General features: G+C 36.8%; 1 protein-coding gene and 1 long non-coding RNA gene across 6 annotated transcripts; one reads left to right on the top strand and one right to left on the bottom strand.

The window, feature by feature from the left end:
- Positions 1-740: 740 nt before the first annotated feature.
- LOC102217469 (myosin light chain kinase family member 4-like) lies at positions 741-19,297 on the bottom strand. Of its 5 annotated transcripts, none has more exons than XM_023335616.1 (15): positions 19,158-19,297; positions 9,320-9,457; positions 8,846-8,942; positions 8,243-8,663; positions 7,599-7,858; positions 6,369-6,474; positions 5,775-5,868; positions 5,337-5,446; positions 4,992-5,133; positions 4,072-4,142; positions 3,853-3,981; positions 3,627-3,779; positions 3,453-3,531; positions 3,050-3,104; positions 741-2,934 (listed from the first exon to the last, which is right to left on the bottom strand). In XM_023335616.1, the coding sequence occupies exons 1-14, from the start codon at positions 19,284-19,286 to the stop codon at positions 3,051-3,053; spliced, it is 1,983 nt and encodes a 660-aa protein (XP_023191384.1). In that variant the 5' UTR covers positions 19,287-19,297; the 3' UTR covers positions 741-2,934; position 3,050. The 5 variants fall into 5 exon arrangements, with proteins under 5 accessions (XP_023191384.1, XP_023191383.1, XP_023191385.1 ...); XM_023335615.1 differs by lacking the exon at positions 19,158-19,297 and adding an exon at positions 14,146-14,937; XM_023335617.1 differs by lacking the exon at positions 9,320-9,457.
- Positions 12,717-16,796, top strand: LOC111608950. The gene is made up of 3 exons (XR_002752923.1): positions 12,717-13,633; positions 15,673-15,844; positions 15,971-16,796. It is a non-coding gene; the product is annotated as an uncharacterized LOC111608950 (long non-coding RNA).
- Positions 19,298-20,951: the final 1,654 nt, after the last annotated feature.

The raw sequence follows: 20,951 nt of genomic DNA on the forward strand, positions 1-20,951 counted from the left end.
TCCCTATGATCTCCAGGTCAAGTTAGTAAAAATAAAGTTTATTTCATAGTAAGACAACAGAAAACAAGGTAGGCCTTTTCGCGTGAAACCTTAGGTATAATTCAAACTTGACTAAACATCGACAGGAAGTTATAAGAATGATTATTCATAATTTAATGAAAAAAACCTGGGTGGTTTTGGACAAATATAGAATATAAGTCAAAAAGTTCTAATCAGACTCAATCTGATTATAATATACTGTATATTGAATTATATACATCATCCTAATATATGTAAATTAAACCAGTATTCCCATATCTGGGCCCCACGGCGGTATATAGCAGCCTAGTTTTTGTCAGATTGCCCAAGGGCAGCTATAGTTACAATCAAGTAGTTGGCCACCATCAGCATGTGAAGGGATGTGTGTGTGTGTGTGTGTGTGTGCGTGTGTGTGTGTGCGTGTGTGCGTGTGTGTGTGTGTGTGTGTGTGTGTGTGTGTGTGTGTGTGTGTGTGTGTGTGTGTGTGTGTGTGTGTGCGTGTGTGTGTGTGTGTGGGTGTGAATGACGGGGTGTAGTGTGAAGTGTTTTGGTGCCGTCTCGACTTGATAAAATATACTAGAACAGGCCATTTATTGTTTATAAACGTCAGGTCAATTTTGAATTGTGACAAATTGTCCAAATCTGCAATATAGATTAAGCTCATGACAAAAATGTATTTTGTCTGGCAATATTATCTTCAAAAAATAAAAGAAGGAAAAACAAACTGTTTAAAATGGTTTGTTTAATGGGATTGTGCACACTTACAATTACATGCTGACTTTGTTAACACTCAGTGACGACATCTTTAATTTACAAGCACATAGCGCTCTGACAATCATTAAAACATTCATCAAGGTAAACTAAAACTACATAAATGTTCTATGAATGAGTAGTGGATTATTTTTAGTTTGTGAGCCTTCACAGAAGGCATTTCAAATGTTTTGGGGGGTTTTCATACATAAATCTACAAAAGCATTGGTGCAACCAAAAAGACTCCAGAGGCAGGCTAGCCAGATAGTAAAGAACTGTTAAAAAATAAAAAATAAAAGTAAAAGAAAAAGAAATTTTGACTGTGTGGGTCACATTTAGACTTTAAAAGTGGGCAAAACACAAAGCTAGTCATGCAATAAAAACTAAACTAGTAAATTAAGGTGGTAAGACATAAACTGTGTTTGCTGAAGTACGTTTTCTAAAGTTACATGTTTGTTCAGAAATCAGACATGGAAGACATGAAGAGACTTGACCATACAATCTGTCCACCAAACAAGATTGGTGAATTATCGTTTAAATAAATAATATTATAAAGTGCAGGTACTACATATTCTGACAGCGGACATACAAATATCACCACAATCAGTACATTTTTAATTTAAGGGCCACATTCTTTTATTCTAAAATCATATCTACAGACTAAAAGGAATATTTATGATTTAGGTAAGTTTACAGTTATTACTTTTATACACAGCACACTACACATTTAAGGTTTGTAAAAAGAAAGCCTCTAAGTAAAAACTATCTTTTAATGCTATATCGTAGTCTCACAGTAAACTATTTGAGCTTTTCTTTTGTCGTGTCCTGATTTATGAAGATCAACACACATTGGCTTTACGTAAATGGAATGCTCACTTGTCTTGTCTATTTTGAATAGTGGCTCAGAAAAAAAGCACCTCCTTGTTGCATATATCGTTTGGGAAAGATGAAGTCAGGGATTTCTTATTTAAAATGTCCATCAAGTCCTTCATCACTTGATTGGAAAAGGGTAGGATAAAATTTTGAGAAATACTTTAGTTACCTTTTATTTCTTTGAATTGTTGAAAATATTAATGAATATTGCATTAGTTGTTGTGCTTAAATCCTTTTTTATGTATTTTTTCCCCCATTGAACAACTATATTCATAGAAAAGGCTAGATTATTCTAAAAGGTTTAATATGACCAACATACTGTACATCTGCCTTACTTCCATGGTATGTTCTTTCTAATTTTGATGAGTAGCAACAAGAGAGATCCCTCACTTTGTCACATTACATCCAGACCACAGGAAACATGATGTTTTGGATTACTATTTAAAGTCTCCTCTATACTGTGATCAACCTAAAAAAATATATCAGTGTATAAATATCAATATACTCAAGTATAAGTTGTACTGTAACAATTTGGTTACGTCCACAAGATGTACTTTGATTACAGGTCAGGTTTTCCTAATATTTGTCATGTGAAATTATGCTATAGCAACAAAAGATGTACTTTTCTCAGACATACTTTTAGGATTGCTATGTTGAGAAAGGAGTTAAAAATAGATGTGCACTGTTATGCAGTAACAGCAATAGACCTTTTCTTAGCATGTCTAAGTCTTTTGCAAAAAAAAAGAAAGCCACACAAAACATTTTTGCCACATTTTAGCTAGATATAAACCAAAGTAAGTAGTATTTGAAAGTGAAGCCTCAAGCTAGTCATGCACTTCTAATGTAAGCAAAGATGGCACGCAAATCAGTCTCAAGTATATAATACATAATGGTTCATCAGATACTTATAGCACCATTTTTTAGATACTAAAATAAGGACAGAAAGTAGTCAAATTCAGGAACTACATCCCTATGGCAGATCCCTGACAACATTTTAGAAATGAATAAACGTTGTGGACTTTGCATAAGCTGCAGGACGGGAGTGTTTCCACAAATATCTATTTGAATAAACAAGAAAGGATAATGCGTGGCTTTACAAATTAGTAATGTGAAGAAACTAAACCAGGTGAGAGTACATTTCACATTCTTAGAACATACGGGATCACACGTAACCTGAAAATCAATCCACATCTCAGGTGCTACAGTTGGATTTAGAGAAGTCTAGAAGATTTCACTGACAAAAAGGGTTGGTCCAAGTTGCCACATCAGGAGCCATCTCGTTCTTGTCCAGATCTAAAAAGAACCATTGAGAAGGTTAGTTTCCGGAGGTCTAGTAATGTCAGAATAAAATTTAAGAAATGCTTCCCCCTTGTGGATAGATGGATGGATGGATCACTTTCAACTTTACCTTATATATCAATCAGGGGTACGCATGATGATCTGCGTGATCTGCACATATTTTTCTGTCAAAAAATTAAGAAAATCGTGTAAAAAATATTTTATAAATATTAAGCAGCATCAAAGTGCAATATAAACACTTATTATAGAATTTGCTATGTCTCTGTCTTTTTGTCTGTCTGTTATACATATACATGTACGCATTCCACATTTTTAAATATCATTTAATATTTATTCTTTTTTTACTAATCCATTTGTAAGATAATGATAAAAGTAATCTAATTTTGACGTAATCACCCGACACTCTCCATCTTAAAAATACATATAAAGTTAAATCATAAGTCTTTCATAAGATTTGGAAGAACTAAGGATAATTCATGATCCACAGTTGGTTTTCAATCATTTTTCTCTACCTTTGTATAAAGACGATGATGTAGAACAGAGTCGGATAGCCATGGATGCCTTAATGCCTCACAAGCTCCCATCCTCCAGCTGACGACAAATGTAAGACAAAAATACGTTTCACATTTTAAAATTCCCACCAGATATTAAAAATTCCAGATCATACAGAGACACAATGCACTTACGTTTTATTTATAACAAGGAGCCTAGTGATAAAGTCTTTTGCTTCCACTGAAGTATCTGCAAACTCCTGTTCCTCAAAGTTCCACCGAACAGCCAAGATGTTGTTTAAAGTCTGATTGTCATCATCGCCAAGGAAGGGACACAAACCGCTCAGGCTAGCATTTAAAGAGAAGGAAGATTTACCGATGATTTGAGCACAGCTGAGCATGAATTTTCGTCTTTACTTACAGCATGTAAGTTATGACACCAAGGCTCCACATGTCTGTGTTGAACGACACAAAATCGTAGTTGACGACCTCAGGAGCTAGAAACTCTGGAGTTCCAAAATTCACCTTTAATTTCTCTCGTGGTTTATATCTGAAACAGGACATGATTTTTCAATCCGGGGACATTTTGCATTTTCAAAATACCAATGAAACATTTAGTAAATCAGAAATAGGAACTTACATCCTAGCGAGGCCAAAATCAATTATCTTAATCTTGTTGGTCACTCTGCTCACACACAAAATGTTTTCTGGCTTGAAAGATCAGGAAAAGTAAAAAAAAAAAAAAGACCTTTAAATTACTTCCAGTAAATAAAACTATGCCAAAGACCTTTTTCTATTAGTTATTGATTTTAGCTAGACCAAGGACCAGTCATCGTTTAAAGAGCCATTTCTGACCCCATTTAAAAAAATAGAATTTATATAGAGCAGCAGAAAACACTTTTGATTTGACATAAAAAAAGACAAAGTAAAATGTTTTATTTTGAAATCTAAGAAAATTTAATTTAGGTCTGTTTATACTTTCAGATTTTAGGACAAACTTAATGAACAAACTTTTGAAAGGATTAAAATCTTAGCATTTTGTAGAATGAGTCCAGCTGAGAGAGCCTTTTGCTGTAGTCTATATAAAATTATTATTTACATAATTTAAAGTTAAGAAACATTAAATTACTTTTCAAAGCTTTGTACAATTAAGGACCTTTGTAGATATTCTACGGAAATACTGCATAAAAACAAAGAGAACCGCTTAAACCACCCTTATTTATTGCCTTTATTATTAAAAACATTTCTTATTTGGGTTTGTAAATGCCACAGAGTGGGGGCCAAAAAGCCATATCTGACTGTGGAGCCACAGGTTGAAGAGCCATGAGCTAGACATTTGATTTTAAATATCTTCTTAATTAAAGTAAATAAATGATGTGCATATTTTATAAATTCAAATGTAGTGACCCAGTGTAACTTTGCCAAAAAACTTGAATAACATTGATAATGCAGTGCAATCTTTACTATTATAAGGTAGCAGAACTTTTCCATAACAACATCTGTTTCTCAAAGTTTATGCAGAGATTCCTCACCTATATTGTTTGTGTTTATCTTTGTTACCTTTAAGTCTAGATGCAGTATCGACATTTTGTGCATATGCTGAAGGCCCTCGCAGATCTGTCGGATGAACACCACAGCATCCAACTCCATCAAAGTGTAGTTTTCATCAATAATCCTGTCAAAGAGTTCTCCTCCACCAACACTGATAGTAAAGACAAATGCAAAAACAAATTACATATACAACAAAAAGTGTAAGCATTTTGCTTTAAAAAAAAACCTCAAAGCAACCTATAGTAAATTTAATTAATAATCATATTAAAAATTTAAATATTGAGTTGGTATGTCCTCTTAATACACATTACATACATGTACTGGAATTCTAAAAAAAAAAAAAAGGTATCATACTATTCAAGTACAAGGATGATGTCATTCCTTGACTCATAAGCTGCATAGAGCTGGATCAGGTTGGCATGGTCCAGATTATTCATGACCTGGATCTCATTCTTCACCACGTCCTACCGAAAACACAGGCACAGAAAGATGCAGAGGCAGACAGGAAGACGCACAGATGCAGGACACAAACAGATACACAAACATAAAATGAGAGGTGTCAGCTGTTCTCTGCGATCGGAGACTAGGTCTGGTCTAGGTCAGTTATTTTCTCACTGTGGTGAGAAGTATTCCCTTTGCCTCTGTTCCAGGAGAGGCCTAACAACATTCTAGTAAGTACTAAAAACTGTAACGGCCCCCTGGTTTTTTTTATATCACACGTGGCTTAGTTCTCATGGTAGGAGTTAAAATAGACTTGCTCAGCGTCATGGCAACGTGTCTCAGGTGTCGTACCTTTTCTTTCTGGCTTCGAGCTTTAATGACTTTCGCTGCCAAAGTGAGACCTGAGGAGTTTTCTACACATTTGTGCACCTGACCGAACCGGCCCCTGTAGGAAGAGTGGGAGAAAGAACAATTGGCTTCCTGTTGCTGCACAGACAGCCAGTTGTTCTAGCCATGCAAATTATGCATTGCAGCAGTAAAGAATCACTTAATAATGGGACATTGACAGTGGAGTGCATCTTTCCCATGAGAAATCAAGAATTGATCTTTCCTTCTGGAAAGTGTTGCGGTTAATCTGCTATTTTATTCAATCTGAGCCAGGCCGCGCCTCTTCTTTGAAGGCCTGGATTAACACCTAGTGATTAGCTACCAGCTGGCGCTGTGGATCCAGTATCACATACCAGTCAGTCTTCGTGTAAAAATAACTGCCATGACTCTGGAGTTATGAACCATTGAGGAGAGGAAGAGAAAGGGTGGAGGAAGAGGAGGACAATTACACAATGGGCCCTAAATCTGGAATTGATCTTTTTATGGTTTTTGTTCAGCACTAATGCAAGATTTTTACCTATTTATTTTTGGTAAGTAGAAAAGAGGAGCAGCACTCACCCGCCTAGGACCTCTTGCCAGTTGATTGTGTAAAAGTTTCTGATCTGGTTTGGCTTAGCAGACACAATGCGATGATTAAAAGGAGCTGCCGGAGGAGGAGTGGTATCTAAAAAAGGCCGGGGAGACAATCAAAAAGATATATATTTTTTCTAAGTTATAAATAAGGTGTAACATACATGTCTCACTAATAATCAGCTGCTGTTGACTTTTTAAAGTATGCATGCAACCATTGTTGCACTGCCATATCATGTACAAATTTCTTGTAATAAATAATTACAGATAGAGTTGTTGTCTGTGTATTGTTTATGAAAGCAGACAGCTTGAATTCAAGTCTCAGGTTCCAGACTGTGCTCTTCTCTGAATTTCCGTTTGTTGAACTGTAGAATCCAGATCAAGTGTGCTGGGAATCTCAGTGAAGAATCATTATTGCATTAATACATCCTAAATTTTAACCCAAAAAGTATATAATCAGATTAAAAAGATAAATATTACATTTTACTGGATAAAAGAGAAAAATATATATTACATAATCTACTGCATTCAGATAGATGCATAGTAAATCCCAGACATTTACTACTGTATTATTTACTTCCAGAACCTTTAGAGATGCATGTCTAAATGTGTCTTTGGAAGTTTGTTTTCCTCTTTTTTAAGTTGTTATTTATTATTATTCTATTCCTGTTGTAAAGCTATTAACCTTTATAAAAGTTTATTTTAAGATAGCATTTAACCTTTATTCCAGAGGATAATAATGATTTATGAGTCAGAAATGAATGCTCCTGATCATTTTTGTTTTTTTCTATTATTTTATTTAGCGCAAGATTCACATCTTGGTCATGTTGATATGCTTTCAGTTTTCACTTGAGGACCACCTAACTCTCTTGATCACTTGTGTAACTCTGAAGTGGTTGATTCAATTTTATTCATATCTTGTTTATTGACATATTTAATATTTTTGAAATCAAATGATAATGACACATTTTCCCTTGCTTTAGTCTCGTTTCCACTTCCTCAGAGCTCAGTTTTACACTGCAAGTAGACTTCTACATCAATAGTACAGTTACTGTAAGCAAAATAAATAGTGTGCAAAGTGTTTTATTTATCAAAGCTTTACAAACAATATATGTCCTAACTTTCAGGATAATGAAGAGAAAGTTCTAGTCATCAGTCTCATTAGCACCAGCCTTCACTGGCATTGTCCTGCTATTTAAGAAGACGGACATGACTCACCGATGAAGAACCGCTCACTTTGATCGTCATCTGTCGTTTTTTCATCAGCATTCTCCAGTTTTCCCTTCTCCAACTTTTCTTTAAGGTTGAACTGGATTTGAATTCCATCTGCCTTGAAGCTAGCCCAGTCTTCATGCTCAGCGCTCTCATCATCATCCTCTTTCTGTGCTTCTTCTCTTTCCTCCTTCTTGTCTTGCTCTGTCTCAGTGATCTGGTCCTGCTCAGTCTCTGTGCATGGTGTTGCTTCTTTGTCGTCATCGCTGCAGATTGAAGTTGATGGGTTTTATAGGTTTGTTTAGTTCTGTGACATTATATACTTTGTAGATTTAGATAAGAAAAATTGGATGCAAATGTGTCAAAAAAGCACAAAAAAACCCAACATAGCCTCTACAGCATGAATTTGAAAGAAAAAAATGAAATAATGAAACTGGCAGGTTAAGGTTAATTGCAAACAAAACCAGAGCAGCAAGGAAAACATCTGTTTTAATCAATGATTCATATCTGCATTCAACTATTTTGTTTGAGAAAACAAAATAGTTATAAATTGTTCTATAAGAAGGAAGTTTACCAAAACCTAAGACCCTGTGCAGAAATGTAGATTGACTTATTGCGACAGGAGTAGTTATAGGTAAATACAATCATACCTGGTAGCAATCTCTTCTTTTTTATCTACATAGGAAGAGGGCATCTCGGAGACTTCTATTTGCTCTTCAGAAGCAGAAATATTTTCTTTCTGTTGTTCCTTGGGAACTTCAGGCTTTTTTTCTTCTGCTTTCTTTTGCACTACATCATCCACTGGCACTGCTTTTTCCTTAGTTTCCTCTTCCTCTATTTGCTCCTCAGTAACAGCTTTAGCCTCACGTTCCTCAGCCACAGTAGCTTGGGAATCTTCATGCACATAGTCCACCAGATTGCAAGCGGGGGCCTGTGGTTGCTCGTCTTTAGGGGTCACCCCAGACTCCAGATCCAGCTGCAGAAACAACTGACCCATTTTTTCTGTGTTCTCTTTGTTTAATTTCTGCACTTCTTCAAGAAGCAAAGCCTGCTTCTTTGGTGAAATATTACCTACACAAAAAAAAAGAATTTGAATTAAGTGTCTGACTCACAGTATATAATTTATACCTCTTCCATAAATAAGGAAGTCACAAATAATTTTTAATTAAGGTTGCACTGATTTTGAGATTGGTTTCTGAGCTAGGATTTGACTGCTGCAAGAATTAACCATTATATTCTATTTCTTTAAGTACCTGCTGCATCTGGAGGCTTCATCTTCTTTTGAGCTTTGAGGCTCTTCTGGCCCAAACATGGTTTTTCTGCCCCATCTTTGCTCTTGTAATCTTTCCCCTGTGAAAAAATAAATAAATAATTATTAGATCTTGTAGCCTGGACAATATCTGCACTACATCAATTTTGATGTTTGTTACTATATTATTTATCTTTGCTTGTCAGATGTATGTTTGTCCAAAACAAAAATTCAGAAATCTGCCCTAAAAAGTTTTTCTCACTTTGAAAAAATATATTTTTTTAAGAAATAATTTTTTATTATATTTTTTTAAAACATCAAACCAATAATATCCAGATAAACTGGTGCTGAGCCTCATAACATTAAGAACTAGGCACCACCCTTTATGTAATCATAAATGCAAAAGAATATAGAGTCAAGCAATGAAAAGATAAAGACGTTCTAGTATATGTACAGTTTGTAAGCACAAAAAACCTACAAAGCTTCCACATTTACGTGATGCGAGGAAATGCTTTGGTCCATGGAGCTTTATCTTGTAATGGGGCTGCAGAGAACTTGGCTGACATGCAGGAGTTATCTCTTGTTTCCATTTACTGGCTTTGCTAGAGGTAGTTTTCTAGTAAAAAGACAAGATGGAAATGCTTGGTAGGGTTGTAGCAGTGTACACAGAAGCGGTGCATTTATCTTATTTTTTTATATTGTTGCAAACAGAACAGGCATTTAACTGAAGCAGCAGTGCTGTAAAGAAGTATTTGACCTCACAGATTTCATTAGTTTTTTTTTTCTTTATATCTCAATTAAATGTTTCAGATCATTAAATATTTAAATATTTTTTTATATCTGACAAAAATAGCCCGAGAAACCTAGAATAAAGAAATCACTTAATTAGAACCCAGCTCACAACATAACATAATATTCTCAAAAAGTCCCAAACGAAATATAGCTGCAAAGTCATCCGCAAGACTTTGGTATTCCAGCAAACCAAAGTGAAACTCTCTCCGGACCACTCATCCAGAAGGTCACAAAAAAACCTACAACATTTAAAGCAGCGCATTGCTCATCTACCTCAGTTAATCATCAAACAATAAGGAAGATCCTGGGCACAAATATTATCCACAGGAGAGCTTTGATTTGCTAGTGCAAAAGTATTTCTGTTATCCCTGAAACATTTGGGAAAATATTCCGTAGACTGATGAGACAAAAGTGGAACTTTTTGTAAGATATGTGTCTTGCTATATGCCTCCCTTCAGTTGTAAGTGCATAGGACAATGGTGTGGTATGGTTAGCCATAGGCGTTACACAACCAGTATTTTGATTGGGGGACATAAAAATGTCACAGACTGCGACAAGCAAGTGATACACTATTATGGAGTCATGCTATGATAGTGTTATAGACTTAGGGTTTAACCCTGCCTGCCCAGTCAGAGTCTAACCAGGCTGTGGCTTTAATCGATTCTTCCCCAATCAACAGATTCATCTCTATTTGCAGATTCTGTGCAGCTCCTCCGCATTTTTTGGAAACCACCTCAGGGCTGGTACAAGCTGGGCATTGTGAGCAACTCATTTGATTGTCAGCAGACTCTTTGATCCGTGGATGTACGTCACTGGATGAAAATTCCTCAAACATAAGCATCTCAACCACCATTTTCAATCTGCAACAAGACCGTCGTAGTTGGCAAGATGGTGAGCCACAAATCAATAAGAGAGAGACTTCTCAGACAATGGCCAAAAGGCGCTTTCCTGGTAAAAAATCAGCCGGGTAAAAACCAACTTCTTGTCTTACACTGTGCTTCTTATCGAGGGTCTGGGCTATCAGCTGTTGTGAAACGATTGCTTCCTGGAGGTGTGGAGTGTGTTGAGGTTTTCAATTTTACACAATTGCTAAAGTCTGCCCGTGACATATGTAATACGTAGTTTGGTGTTAAGAAGCTTATCAGAAATTGCCTGCATTGTAATCAACCATCCTCCACTGCAGAGAGAGAGAAGTGCTGATCCAAGCGGAGTGGCTGTTCATGTCATTTCAATATTTGGAAGCATGGCCAAGACAGATTGAATTGCTTCGTTCATTTCCTCCACTGCCATTGCTAAAACTACAGACAGATTGCAATTCTAAAACAGTGCAGAAAATCAGCATAGTTGTTCACAACTACTCCTTCTGTTGGCTGATTGGCCCAGTAAAAAAATCTACCGGAGACAATCCGAGTCAAGGGGAGAAAGCCCAGACTGTGCAAGATTTTTTTTTCGAGCAGAATTGTCCAGGAAGGCAATGACCTGGCAAGTAACATGCGCAAACAGACATCAGAGCATTATCATCAGTGACTACAACTTCTTTTCTCATAACCTAAGTTTCCACATTCAGGTCCACATTCTTCTCATATTCACACCTATAGTGAGGAACACACTGCTAATGGAGACACACCCAACTTAGCTAGAAACTATTAGAGTGAGACCTGACAATGGAGAAGGGGCTATAGCATACCAATCTTCACCGAGCCATACCCTGCTGCTCAGTGGAAGTGAGATATAAGTTAATACTTGAATCCAAGTGAGATACTGTCTCAAAAAAATACAGCAATATGCATGAAAGCAGAAAGAAATCTGTGACATACTTTTTCACAGCACTGACTAAAAGTAGCATACAAGTACTGTAACTGTATAGGTAAATAACAAAAAACTTGTTAATATGAAAGTTGACATAAAGGGCTGATGTTCTCAAAAACATAAAGTCACTTTCAATAAACACAATATGACAAATTGCAAAGACCTAACTGACTAGTGGCCACAGTTACTGGACATCAACATGCACATACTGGCTTATATAATGGCATGCCTCTGCTTATTCATGACTGATGGATAGGTAGCAGCAGGACAGTGAATTTATAGCTTATCACTTGTCGCACTCAACAGTGGAATGTGATGCTGACCCTGTGTGGAAAATATTACAAGCGATTGCAGGTTGTTCTCCAAATCTCCCAGCTGAATCGATGATACTAAACACTCTGATATCAGGTTGTGATGGAAAAAAACTCATCTTGAACTTGAGGTGTCCCACATATGTTTTTCAACGATGAAGTTAACTGAGAGGGGATATGTTGCTAGTGTTAGGGTTCACTTAGAGACAGTTGTAATGAAACAGGGGTAAAGAAATGTAATTGGAAAACAAGGGAGTGTATTTAGAGGCCAAAGTAACATGAAATAAATGTTAAATATTTCACACCTCTGAAGGTGGGATAGGATGAAGCCGCCACCTGACAAGCACTCTGACGACAACGGAAATTCACTGAAACACGAGCCACAAATAATTCAGATTACTTGGCAGTCATAAATGTTCAGCCAAAAAGAAAAAAAAATCATTGGGAAGTTTTTTTTACTCCTACAACATACAGTAACCCTTCTTTCTGCCAATGTGGTCAGGTTTTGCTTTGCTCATCTGTCTAACTTAAAAGAAAACCAGAACCTCTTCAGCTATGTAAGTGATAGCAGTGTGCACGTCTGAGTGCCGGCTGCTGCCAGATAGCACTTAGTGACCCTTTAACAGAGACATCACAGTCTGCTTAATTACAGATAATAAAGACAGAAAGCCCAGGTCAGCTCTGGATGTGACTTCAGTGCAATGGGAAAGTGTTTTTGCGTAAAAGATTTTATTTTATTTTTTTAAATAGACATTGTATAATGCTTATACCTTTTAACTTCCTGAACTTTAAGTGCCTTTAATGAAATGCAGTGCAGTAGATTACATATGTAGGAAACACTGAAAGGTACTTTAAAGTGCATCCTCTGTAATATCGTACTGAAGACCACTTTCGATGTTGTAGAACTTCTTTTTGATGTAAGTGTTCTGGCGTATGTCTCTAGCAGCTTTATGCCTGCAAAAAAAAATTGTGTTTTTGCTGATTATTTACAAAATAACTCGGTCTCAATCAGATTGGCTATGTAAATATAGATTTTCAAGTTTGGCCACAGATTCTTATTTAGATCTCATTTAGATACTTTGTGCACTTTGAACACATTGAAATGCTACCTCTGGCTGGCAGTATCTTTAAGGTTGTTGTACTGCTGAAAGGTGAACCTCCAACCCTGTCTTAAGTTTTTTGTGACTCCAGTCATCCTCCTAATAGTTCTGATCAGCTTCCCTGTCCCCACAACACTAAGCAGCCACTATCATGTTTTATCATGGTGATGGTGTGGTCAGGGTGAGGTCAGCATTGCTTTTCTGCCACACATTGCATTTTGCATGTGTGTGAGCTGTTTTAGTTTGGTTTCATCTGACCAGAGCATGTTCTTCCATATGTTGGTCTTCTTATGCTCATCTTTTAACCATGCCATTCTTCTTGCCACCTTTTGATAAAGACTGGAGTGTACAACCAATAATTGTAAAAGCCATCAGATTCTTCCATTGAGGGACTATCAGGCATTGTTATAGCCATTCATAACTGACTTGTAGCAATATGCTGTAAAACTGCCAGCAGAGCTTTAACTGGGGGAATATGGAGAGCTAGGACTGGTAGTACAAGCACAACATGTACAAAGAAATCTGAGTGAGTGAGAGTAATAAAGACCAAAAGAGAGAAGGTGAGAAATTTGACTCATCATGAAACATTGACATATGGTAAGCAGAGGGGGGTAAAATAAATACCACTGTTCCAATCAAAAAAAAAAACCAGGCCACTTGTATTTCAATCTAGGCTTCATGCTGGCTTTACCCTGGTGCTGCCAGGTTGTGCCCCTCTGTGCCTCATGCAAAGGAGGCCATGTTGCATCAAGCGCAAGGAGGGAGCCAGCAGCCATAAACGTGAGTTAAATGGGGACTTTATATAGGTATCATGTTTATTGTGCAGTAGCAACATTTTCTTGTGACATTAACTATCCTTAATGCTTTACCCATTAAATGTATCTTGGAAGTGTGTACATGAGAAAACCCAGACGTGACCTTTTAAATCAGCTAATTATATAGAAAAATACCCTACAAAGCCAAAGTTCATTAATGAGCAAAAACAATGCTGTTCAGCTTTGGTGCTGTGATCATTTTTACTTGTCCTGCTAAAAAAAAAACAGAAACTACTGAGTTATAACTTTATCGTGGTAGTTTCCACAGCATTCTGCTTTGCATGTGGAATGCTGACAAACACGAAATGAAAATAATAAATGGGCATGTAGAACCCCTTCAAGCATAAAAATTTTCTAATCTCACTTCAGAAGCTACTCTGTAAAAGCCAAAATTCAATTTTGATTAAGACCAAAGTCACCCAAAATTTGACAATGTATAGTAATGCTCTAAACTTAGCATTTTCGAGCTTCTCCCACCTTGTCAGGCTTCTTTGTAACCGTCTCTGTGGATGCTTTCCTTTTGGTTGCTTGCTTCCCTTTACTGTCTTTGTTCCTGGAGGTTTTCCGAGTTGCTGGACCTTTGAACATCATCTCCATCACCTTTGAACACTTCACCGTCTCACCAATGAAGCTGATGACCTGTTGCATGCTAAGGACCAGCTTCTCCATTCCTTCTAGCTTTTGGGCCTGCTGCTCAGACCGCTGGTTGACTACAGACATAATGGTGCTCATCTCCTGGCAGATCTGCCGCACCTCCCGCCCCATCACCTGGGTCTGGTTCACCACCCTTGGGGAGAGATGGATCTCCTCCTTGTCCACCTTGATTTGCTCCATATCCTGCTCAATATCATCAATTTCTTGTGACATCCCATCCAGTCGACTGAGGACCTTTTCTTGAATGTTGATGAGTTTGTCCATCTTGCCACTCAGGGATTCAATGTGGTTTTGGATTATATCAAATCCTGCATTACTGGAGTCTCCCATTGCATTTATGACTAAGGAACTCATAGTTTCCTGTGATACAAAAGTTACCTCAAGACACCAACTTGATACAAAAACTGTTTAGGTAAAATCCGTGAAACAAACAAAAATACTTTCACTAAAATCGCTGCCAGTTCTACAGAAAAGAAGAGAAAGCTAGAAAAGGAATCCAGAAAATATTCCAGGTACAACTCAGCAGGGAAACACTCAAACACAAGAGATTTTAAATCTTTGAAACTACAAGATAATTTAAGCAATCAGAACTATTATGAAGTCAACCCTCTGGTCTTCTCCTCATGATATGGTATTAAGAATAGAGTGAGTTGGGGGGGCCTAAATGTAAATGGCCAGCCTACGTCAGCAGGCTTCAAATGTTTTGGGAGGGAACTTGGCAGTTGTTGGGTTATGAGACATCTGAGAGGCTTTAACTGTTAAGCCCACCTCCGTGCACTTGCTTGGTAGGTGTGAAAATGATCACTGTACATAGTACTAAATGCTTAATGATTAGCCCACACTTAGGTGAACTATAGATTCATCGTAACAGGCAGACTTTTCTGTAAAGACAGAAATTCTGTGTAATGTTCAACCTGAAAAGCAAGGACTACAACAGTAGTGATATGCTGTTGTAAATGCGGAGTGAAACTTACAGGCAATCCAGAGATCCTTTCAGGATTGCCTGTAACATCTACTCGCTGTCAAGGGAATTGAAAAGAAGCTTGACCTACAGTTGGACATGTAGCCTTCAGGCTGAAAGAAGAGATGGGTGACACAGATGATTTATGATGTGCTTACTCTGACAAAAACATCCTCTAATAATCTCCCGTAGGAGAGTAAAAGATCAATTTTAACTGACCTTGTGTAACATAATCATAATCCATATGTCTTATAGCTCAAATTAAGTGATCTATGATTTATCAAGACTACACTAATGTCAGCAGTATGGACAGACATAAACAGTTGTTTCTTGAACTCCCCCCGGCTTCCCTCTCCATCTAGCCCCCTTTTCTTCTTATGTTCCCACAGACTCATGCTTGAAGAGATCGTAATGATTCTGACAACACAAGCACAGACTGTAAACTGGAACAAGATGCCAAACTCAGCTCATGCCAGTTACTCACACCCATGTCTTGGCTTGAAGAGAGGTTCAGTGAGGGGGAAAGGAAGGAACTAGATTCAAATTCAGATTTGCCATAAGGTACCTCTGTCATTTATTCTGTCTACAAGAAGAAAATTCGGATGTCCAGACAGTTTTTAAAAAATCATCACATAACTGAGTGTTTTTGTTGTTGTTTTTTTTAACTCTAAAATATGCACTTTCTAGGAAGATGGCTTGGAGAGAGAACATGTTCCTTTGACAAGGCATAAACAGATGGACAGAAACCTGTCATTAATCACTTTGGAAAAGACATGCTTACACCTGTCTTTGAATGCCAGCAGATGACAGACTGTGTAGGTCGTTTCCAGCATGCTGTAGTAGGGGATAAGGACAGTGTGTCTGAAACACACACTTTTTAACAAAAACAAAAAGAAATCTTCAATATTATTTTAAAAGGGTGAATTTCAATGAATTAGCAAAGTTTTACAATAAACACTTGAATGGCAGCATGCATGTGTTAAATAAATTTAGGGGACCCCCTAAGATTGTCTAAACCTGCGAGTGATAAATAAAACTTCAAATCTCTGAAGCTCATGCTGGAAGCGAACAAAGCCTTGCATCAACCTTTCTGCCACAAAAAAACTGGGAGATGAAATATCTTATTTTATGTATATTTCTATTACTGAGACTTACATGACCCATGTGAGGGCATTCGCTTGGCAACCACACAAGGCCAGCTGTTAAAAATGGAGCACAACCTCCCTGGCAGAGAACACAATGTCCCGGGGAGTTCAGGGGGACATGTGCGGTCTGGTTACTGTCCAGCCACCTCTGATTATGTCTCCACTCACACTTCTCCCTGCTCTAGATACACTTTCCCTTAGTAACGTCAGGGGCTGAAATGTTTTTGCAGCAGTTATGAAACTCAAGCGCTCTGATCTGAAGTATGAGTGGAGTCCTTTCTCTTTCATCTCTCGTGCTCTCGTGGCCTATGACTACAGTGTTGAAGTGAAATATGAAGGGTTACTTGCTTTGTACTTTAATCATTCAATAAAACCCTGTCAGACAATAACTTTCCATTAATATGTCTAGATTTTGTAAAAAAAAAAAAAAAAAAGAAAGAAAAAAAGAATGCTTAAACAAAGTTAAAGTGAAGCATCAAACAGGGTGAGATAAATGTGTTCAATGACTCGTGTTAAAATACGCCCAGCTTATTTATTGGTTAGTCTGGTATACCTAATATGGGTAAATTTATTTTAATTTAATCTGGTTATGCTGAAAATATAAGCTAAATTGGCCTCCCAACTTGACTGTACATGCAAAAAAACAAATATTCACTGGTACAATTAAGGAGTCCAAGTATATTTTTATCACAATTACAAAAACGTTAATTTAAAGAATTACTGTCATTCACCTGAGGAATGAATAGTATAGCTCTAAAAGTGGTTTGTAGAAGGAGCTATATGCTGAAGATGCCACAAATGGTGTCAAAGTCAGTATGAGAAGGCAAATAAAGCTTAGTTACATAGTTGTGGCTCTTCCACAGTAAACATTATGGGTGGATCTTCTGGATCCCCAGGGGGGGATGGAAAAAGGAGAGGGTGAGAGGGCTTCAATTAGCCTCTAAGGTAAACCATTCCAGTATTACAGAAAACTACACAGCATGTGTATTTATAATCAAGCTTGGGTGCATGACAGCTTATATTTGCGTACTCCCAGAAAGACCTATTCCTAATTTACTGGTGTTTTCAACGGTCAAAAAAAAAATCAAACATAATAAATAAAATATTTTTAAATTATAGCAGGAGCTGCTGAAATCAAAAGCAAATGTCTGATAGAAAACCATCTGTGGATGATCTATCAGATCTGTTCTTGACTGATTTTAAAGAAAAAGCTAAACTACAACACCCACTAGATGGCAGCAAAACAAGAGGTTATTAGGCATTTGCAAAATTACAGTGAAACTACCACAACTCACAGAGATACTGCTACTATGTAATACTATCCAATTATGTAATGTTTTATCTTTTCAAGCAAAAAGCAATAATATCTCCATCACTGAGACAATAATTCATCATGTGTTGTCCAAGCTAATTCAAATAATTATGATATTTAGATGTTACATAAAAAGAAATGCTAAGGTTTTTCAAAGTAAGAGACTGGGATAAATCGTCAGCATCCCACGTATTACAATATTTGTTCACTCTACCTTGCAAGTGTTTTCTAAATCTATGACATAATGAATCACTAGGAAAATCTAAAAACAATCCGTCTTGATCCTTAGCTTTCAATGAGACACCTGAAAGTTTGGGGCCAATGCTGTCTTTAAAACTATTCATACTTGAATTTACTTTGACATCTTTTATTTTAGGAATGGCATCCTGATAGTAATGTATAATCATAATGTGGAGAACGTTAGCTGGACATAAGAACCAGCACCCCTCCCGACCCCACTAGGGACAAGGGTGTAAAGAAAATGGATGGATGGATGGATGGATGGATGGATGGATGGATGGATGGATGGATGGATGGATGGATGGATGGATGGATGGATGGATGGATGGATGGATGGATGGATGGATGGATGGATGGATGGATGGATAAAACACCATAATTAACAGAAATTAAGGTTTGGAAACATCAGTAGGTTAAATATGTCTTGGTGTAAGGATGTTCACTTACTGAACTGAGTTTCTGAAATAAATTAACTTTTCAAGAGTATTGTAATTTATTGGATGTAACTATACAATATAATTTCAGTTAGGAAACAATACTTTTTAATGCATTGAAACAAAATGCATTAAAATATAAGACCGACACATTTGAATCTATAATATTTTACAAATGTTTACAGATACCCTTTTGATAGAAATAATATACTTTGCTTGACAATTTGTTTAAATTCTGAGAAGCTGAGAACATATCTGAGTAAAGTATTCTGTTCTTATCTGCAGCTGCACAACAATAATATTTGACATTTAGCCTTTATGAAATTATTGATGCAAACAATAGTATGAGACATATTGAAAGATATTGGCGTAATTATTAAAATAGTCTATATAAATTTGAACCAACTGCATTCATTTTAAAAAGTTAAAAAGTTTATATATTTTAAATGTGAGAGTAATGTATTAAATAGGCGGTTAAGATTGATGGATAAAACAAAAATATGTCTACAAAATAATTAGATAAAATAAATCCTTATATTCTCAACATCTCATATTTAAAGGAATCCATTGTGCATAAACACTGATAAGACACTTAATTCACAGAGAAACATTTTTAAAATGTTGTTAATACTGACAGCACTCATGCTTGGTTAATATCCTAGTTGAGAAAAAGAAAAAATGTGTTAAAATTTTTTTTGCTAATGTTTGATATTGTTCCATGTGTCAAAGTGAGCTGTAAGTACCTGGTTGGCAAATGCTGTGTGCCTCCTCCTGTAGCAGAGAAAATCGAGCAGTTTGCCCCAGAGATAGGAAATAACCAGACATATGTTGTTGACTAGAAAAATGTTTCCCACTAAGACCAAGTTCTCCATGACTTTCAGTCTACCTCTCATCCTACCTATAGCCTTCCTTTACTTCCTATCTTTATCCAAGAGGGTCCCTTGGAGTTTCGGCAGAGGAGCCTCAAGAGAAGCAGACGTCAGTACTTCCTCAGAGTAAGGAACACCTCATTAGGACTAGATTATCCTCCACAGCCTCTGTTAATTCAGTCAACTATCCACTTCAATTGACACTTTGTAGCCAAAGGACGGTCAGCATGTCCTTGTTATAAAAGAGTGACAGGTGCCAGCAAAGAGTGTCGGAGACACAAGCTGTTTCACCATCCTCAGTTCATGTTAGCCTGTAACTGTTACATTCTACATGCAGACACTTTGTGAACTGAAATACTTAATTTAGCACTGTATGAAAAATCTAAAGAATTTCTGTTCTTGTCTTCCTGTCAGCAAAGGCAGTCGAAGATCCTTGTAAATAATCAGCTTTCACTATTTCAATACTACTCAAATGTCAAACTGACCACCACAATGTGCCGGCTAAGGCCTCAAAGCTCCACCGTGGAGTTTCAGTCCCCACCCGAGCTCCTGCCACACAGACCACCAATCTCCCTGGCCTCTCCTACATACACATGTCCAGTAAGACTGTGTATACAGTCTTACTTATGGTGTAAGTAAGACTAACACCAGCAGCAACTAGCAAACACTTGGTGGTACTGTGCTTCGGCTGAGATTATCATACTGGCATCAATGAGAGGCCTGGAGAAACATTGTTATGATGTCACCGTGAAGGGGAAAGTCAGAAGTTATTTTTGTTATATCAACAAAGAATTCTCATAACAACTGAAGATAACATATTAGCTGATTGTGCTATAAAACAGCATTATGCACCTGGAAAATACATAATACCTCGCCTTTAATCCCAAGTGTTTTTGATTGCTACAACTAAGAAGGATCAGAAGCTCAATGTTCCAGCTTTTTATTTAAAAGACTAAGTATTGAAATACTAGATCATATTGTAAGAAGTAATACTTGGGATGAAAATGTGAAGCAACAGTGCCATAAGTTTTCATGCAATCTAATTTGTTGGCATGTAAATTTAACATGTACACAGATTATATTACAGTGGTCTTTTTTCAAGACCTTTGTACCTCTTCTAAAATGCCACATGTGGCTTTTAAAGATCAATTTAAAATCTTCCTCAGACTTCCAGGATGGAGATCTACAAATTAAATGTATGAAGTAATGGTCCCAACTATTCATGTCTTTAATGATGAACTGCATGTTTCATTCATGTGCAGTTTGAATTTGTCAAGAAAGTCAGTAAGAGCTATGGCAGTTATAACATATGGTGAACTAAGGTACACATCAAGCTTATATGAAAGCTGGAACAAATGTGATTTTGTGATTGTTTTGTCTGCTTGAAGACAAAGGCTTATTTGTTTTTATATGGACGATTTTGTTTGAAATGAAGGTATAATATAATATAATATAATATAATATGAAGGAAATTAAATCCTTAAAAAATAAAATTAAGTAAAGCAGATTTCTTATTCATCATTCACTACAGACAGTATCTTGCTTATATTTGAGTTTATGCATTCAGAGAAAAATAGGGTGCGCACCATTTGTCGCCCGGTGTAAATTAGCCTTGACAGCAATTACCAACAAAACAAACGCGGTTAATTGAGAAGGACCTGGTACTTG

Source organism: Xiphophorus maculatus, chromosome 6 (genome assembly GCF_002775205.1).
Source record: "Xiphophorus maculatus strain JP 163 A chromosome 6, X_maculatus-5.0-male, whole genome shotgun sequence".
Lineage (NCBI taxonomy): Eukaryota > Metazoa > Chordata > Actinopteri > Cyprinodontiformes > Poeciliidae > Xiphophorus > Xiphophorus maculatus.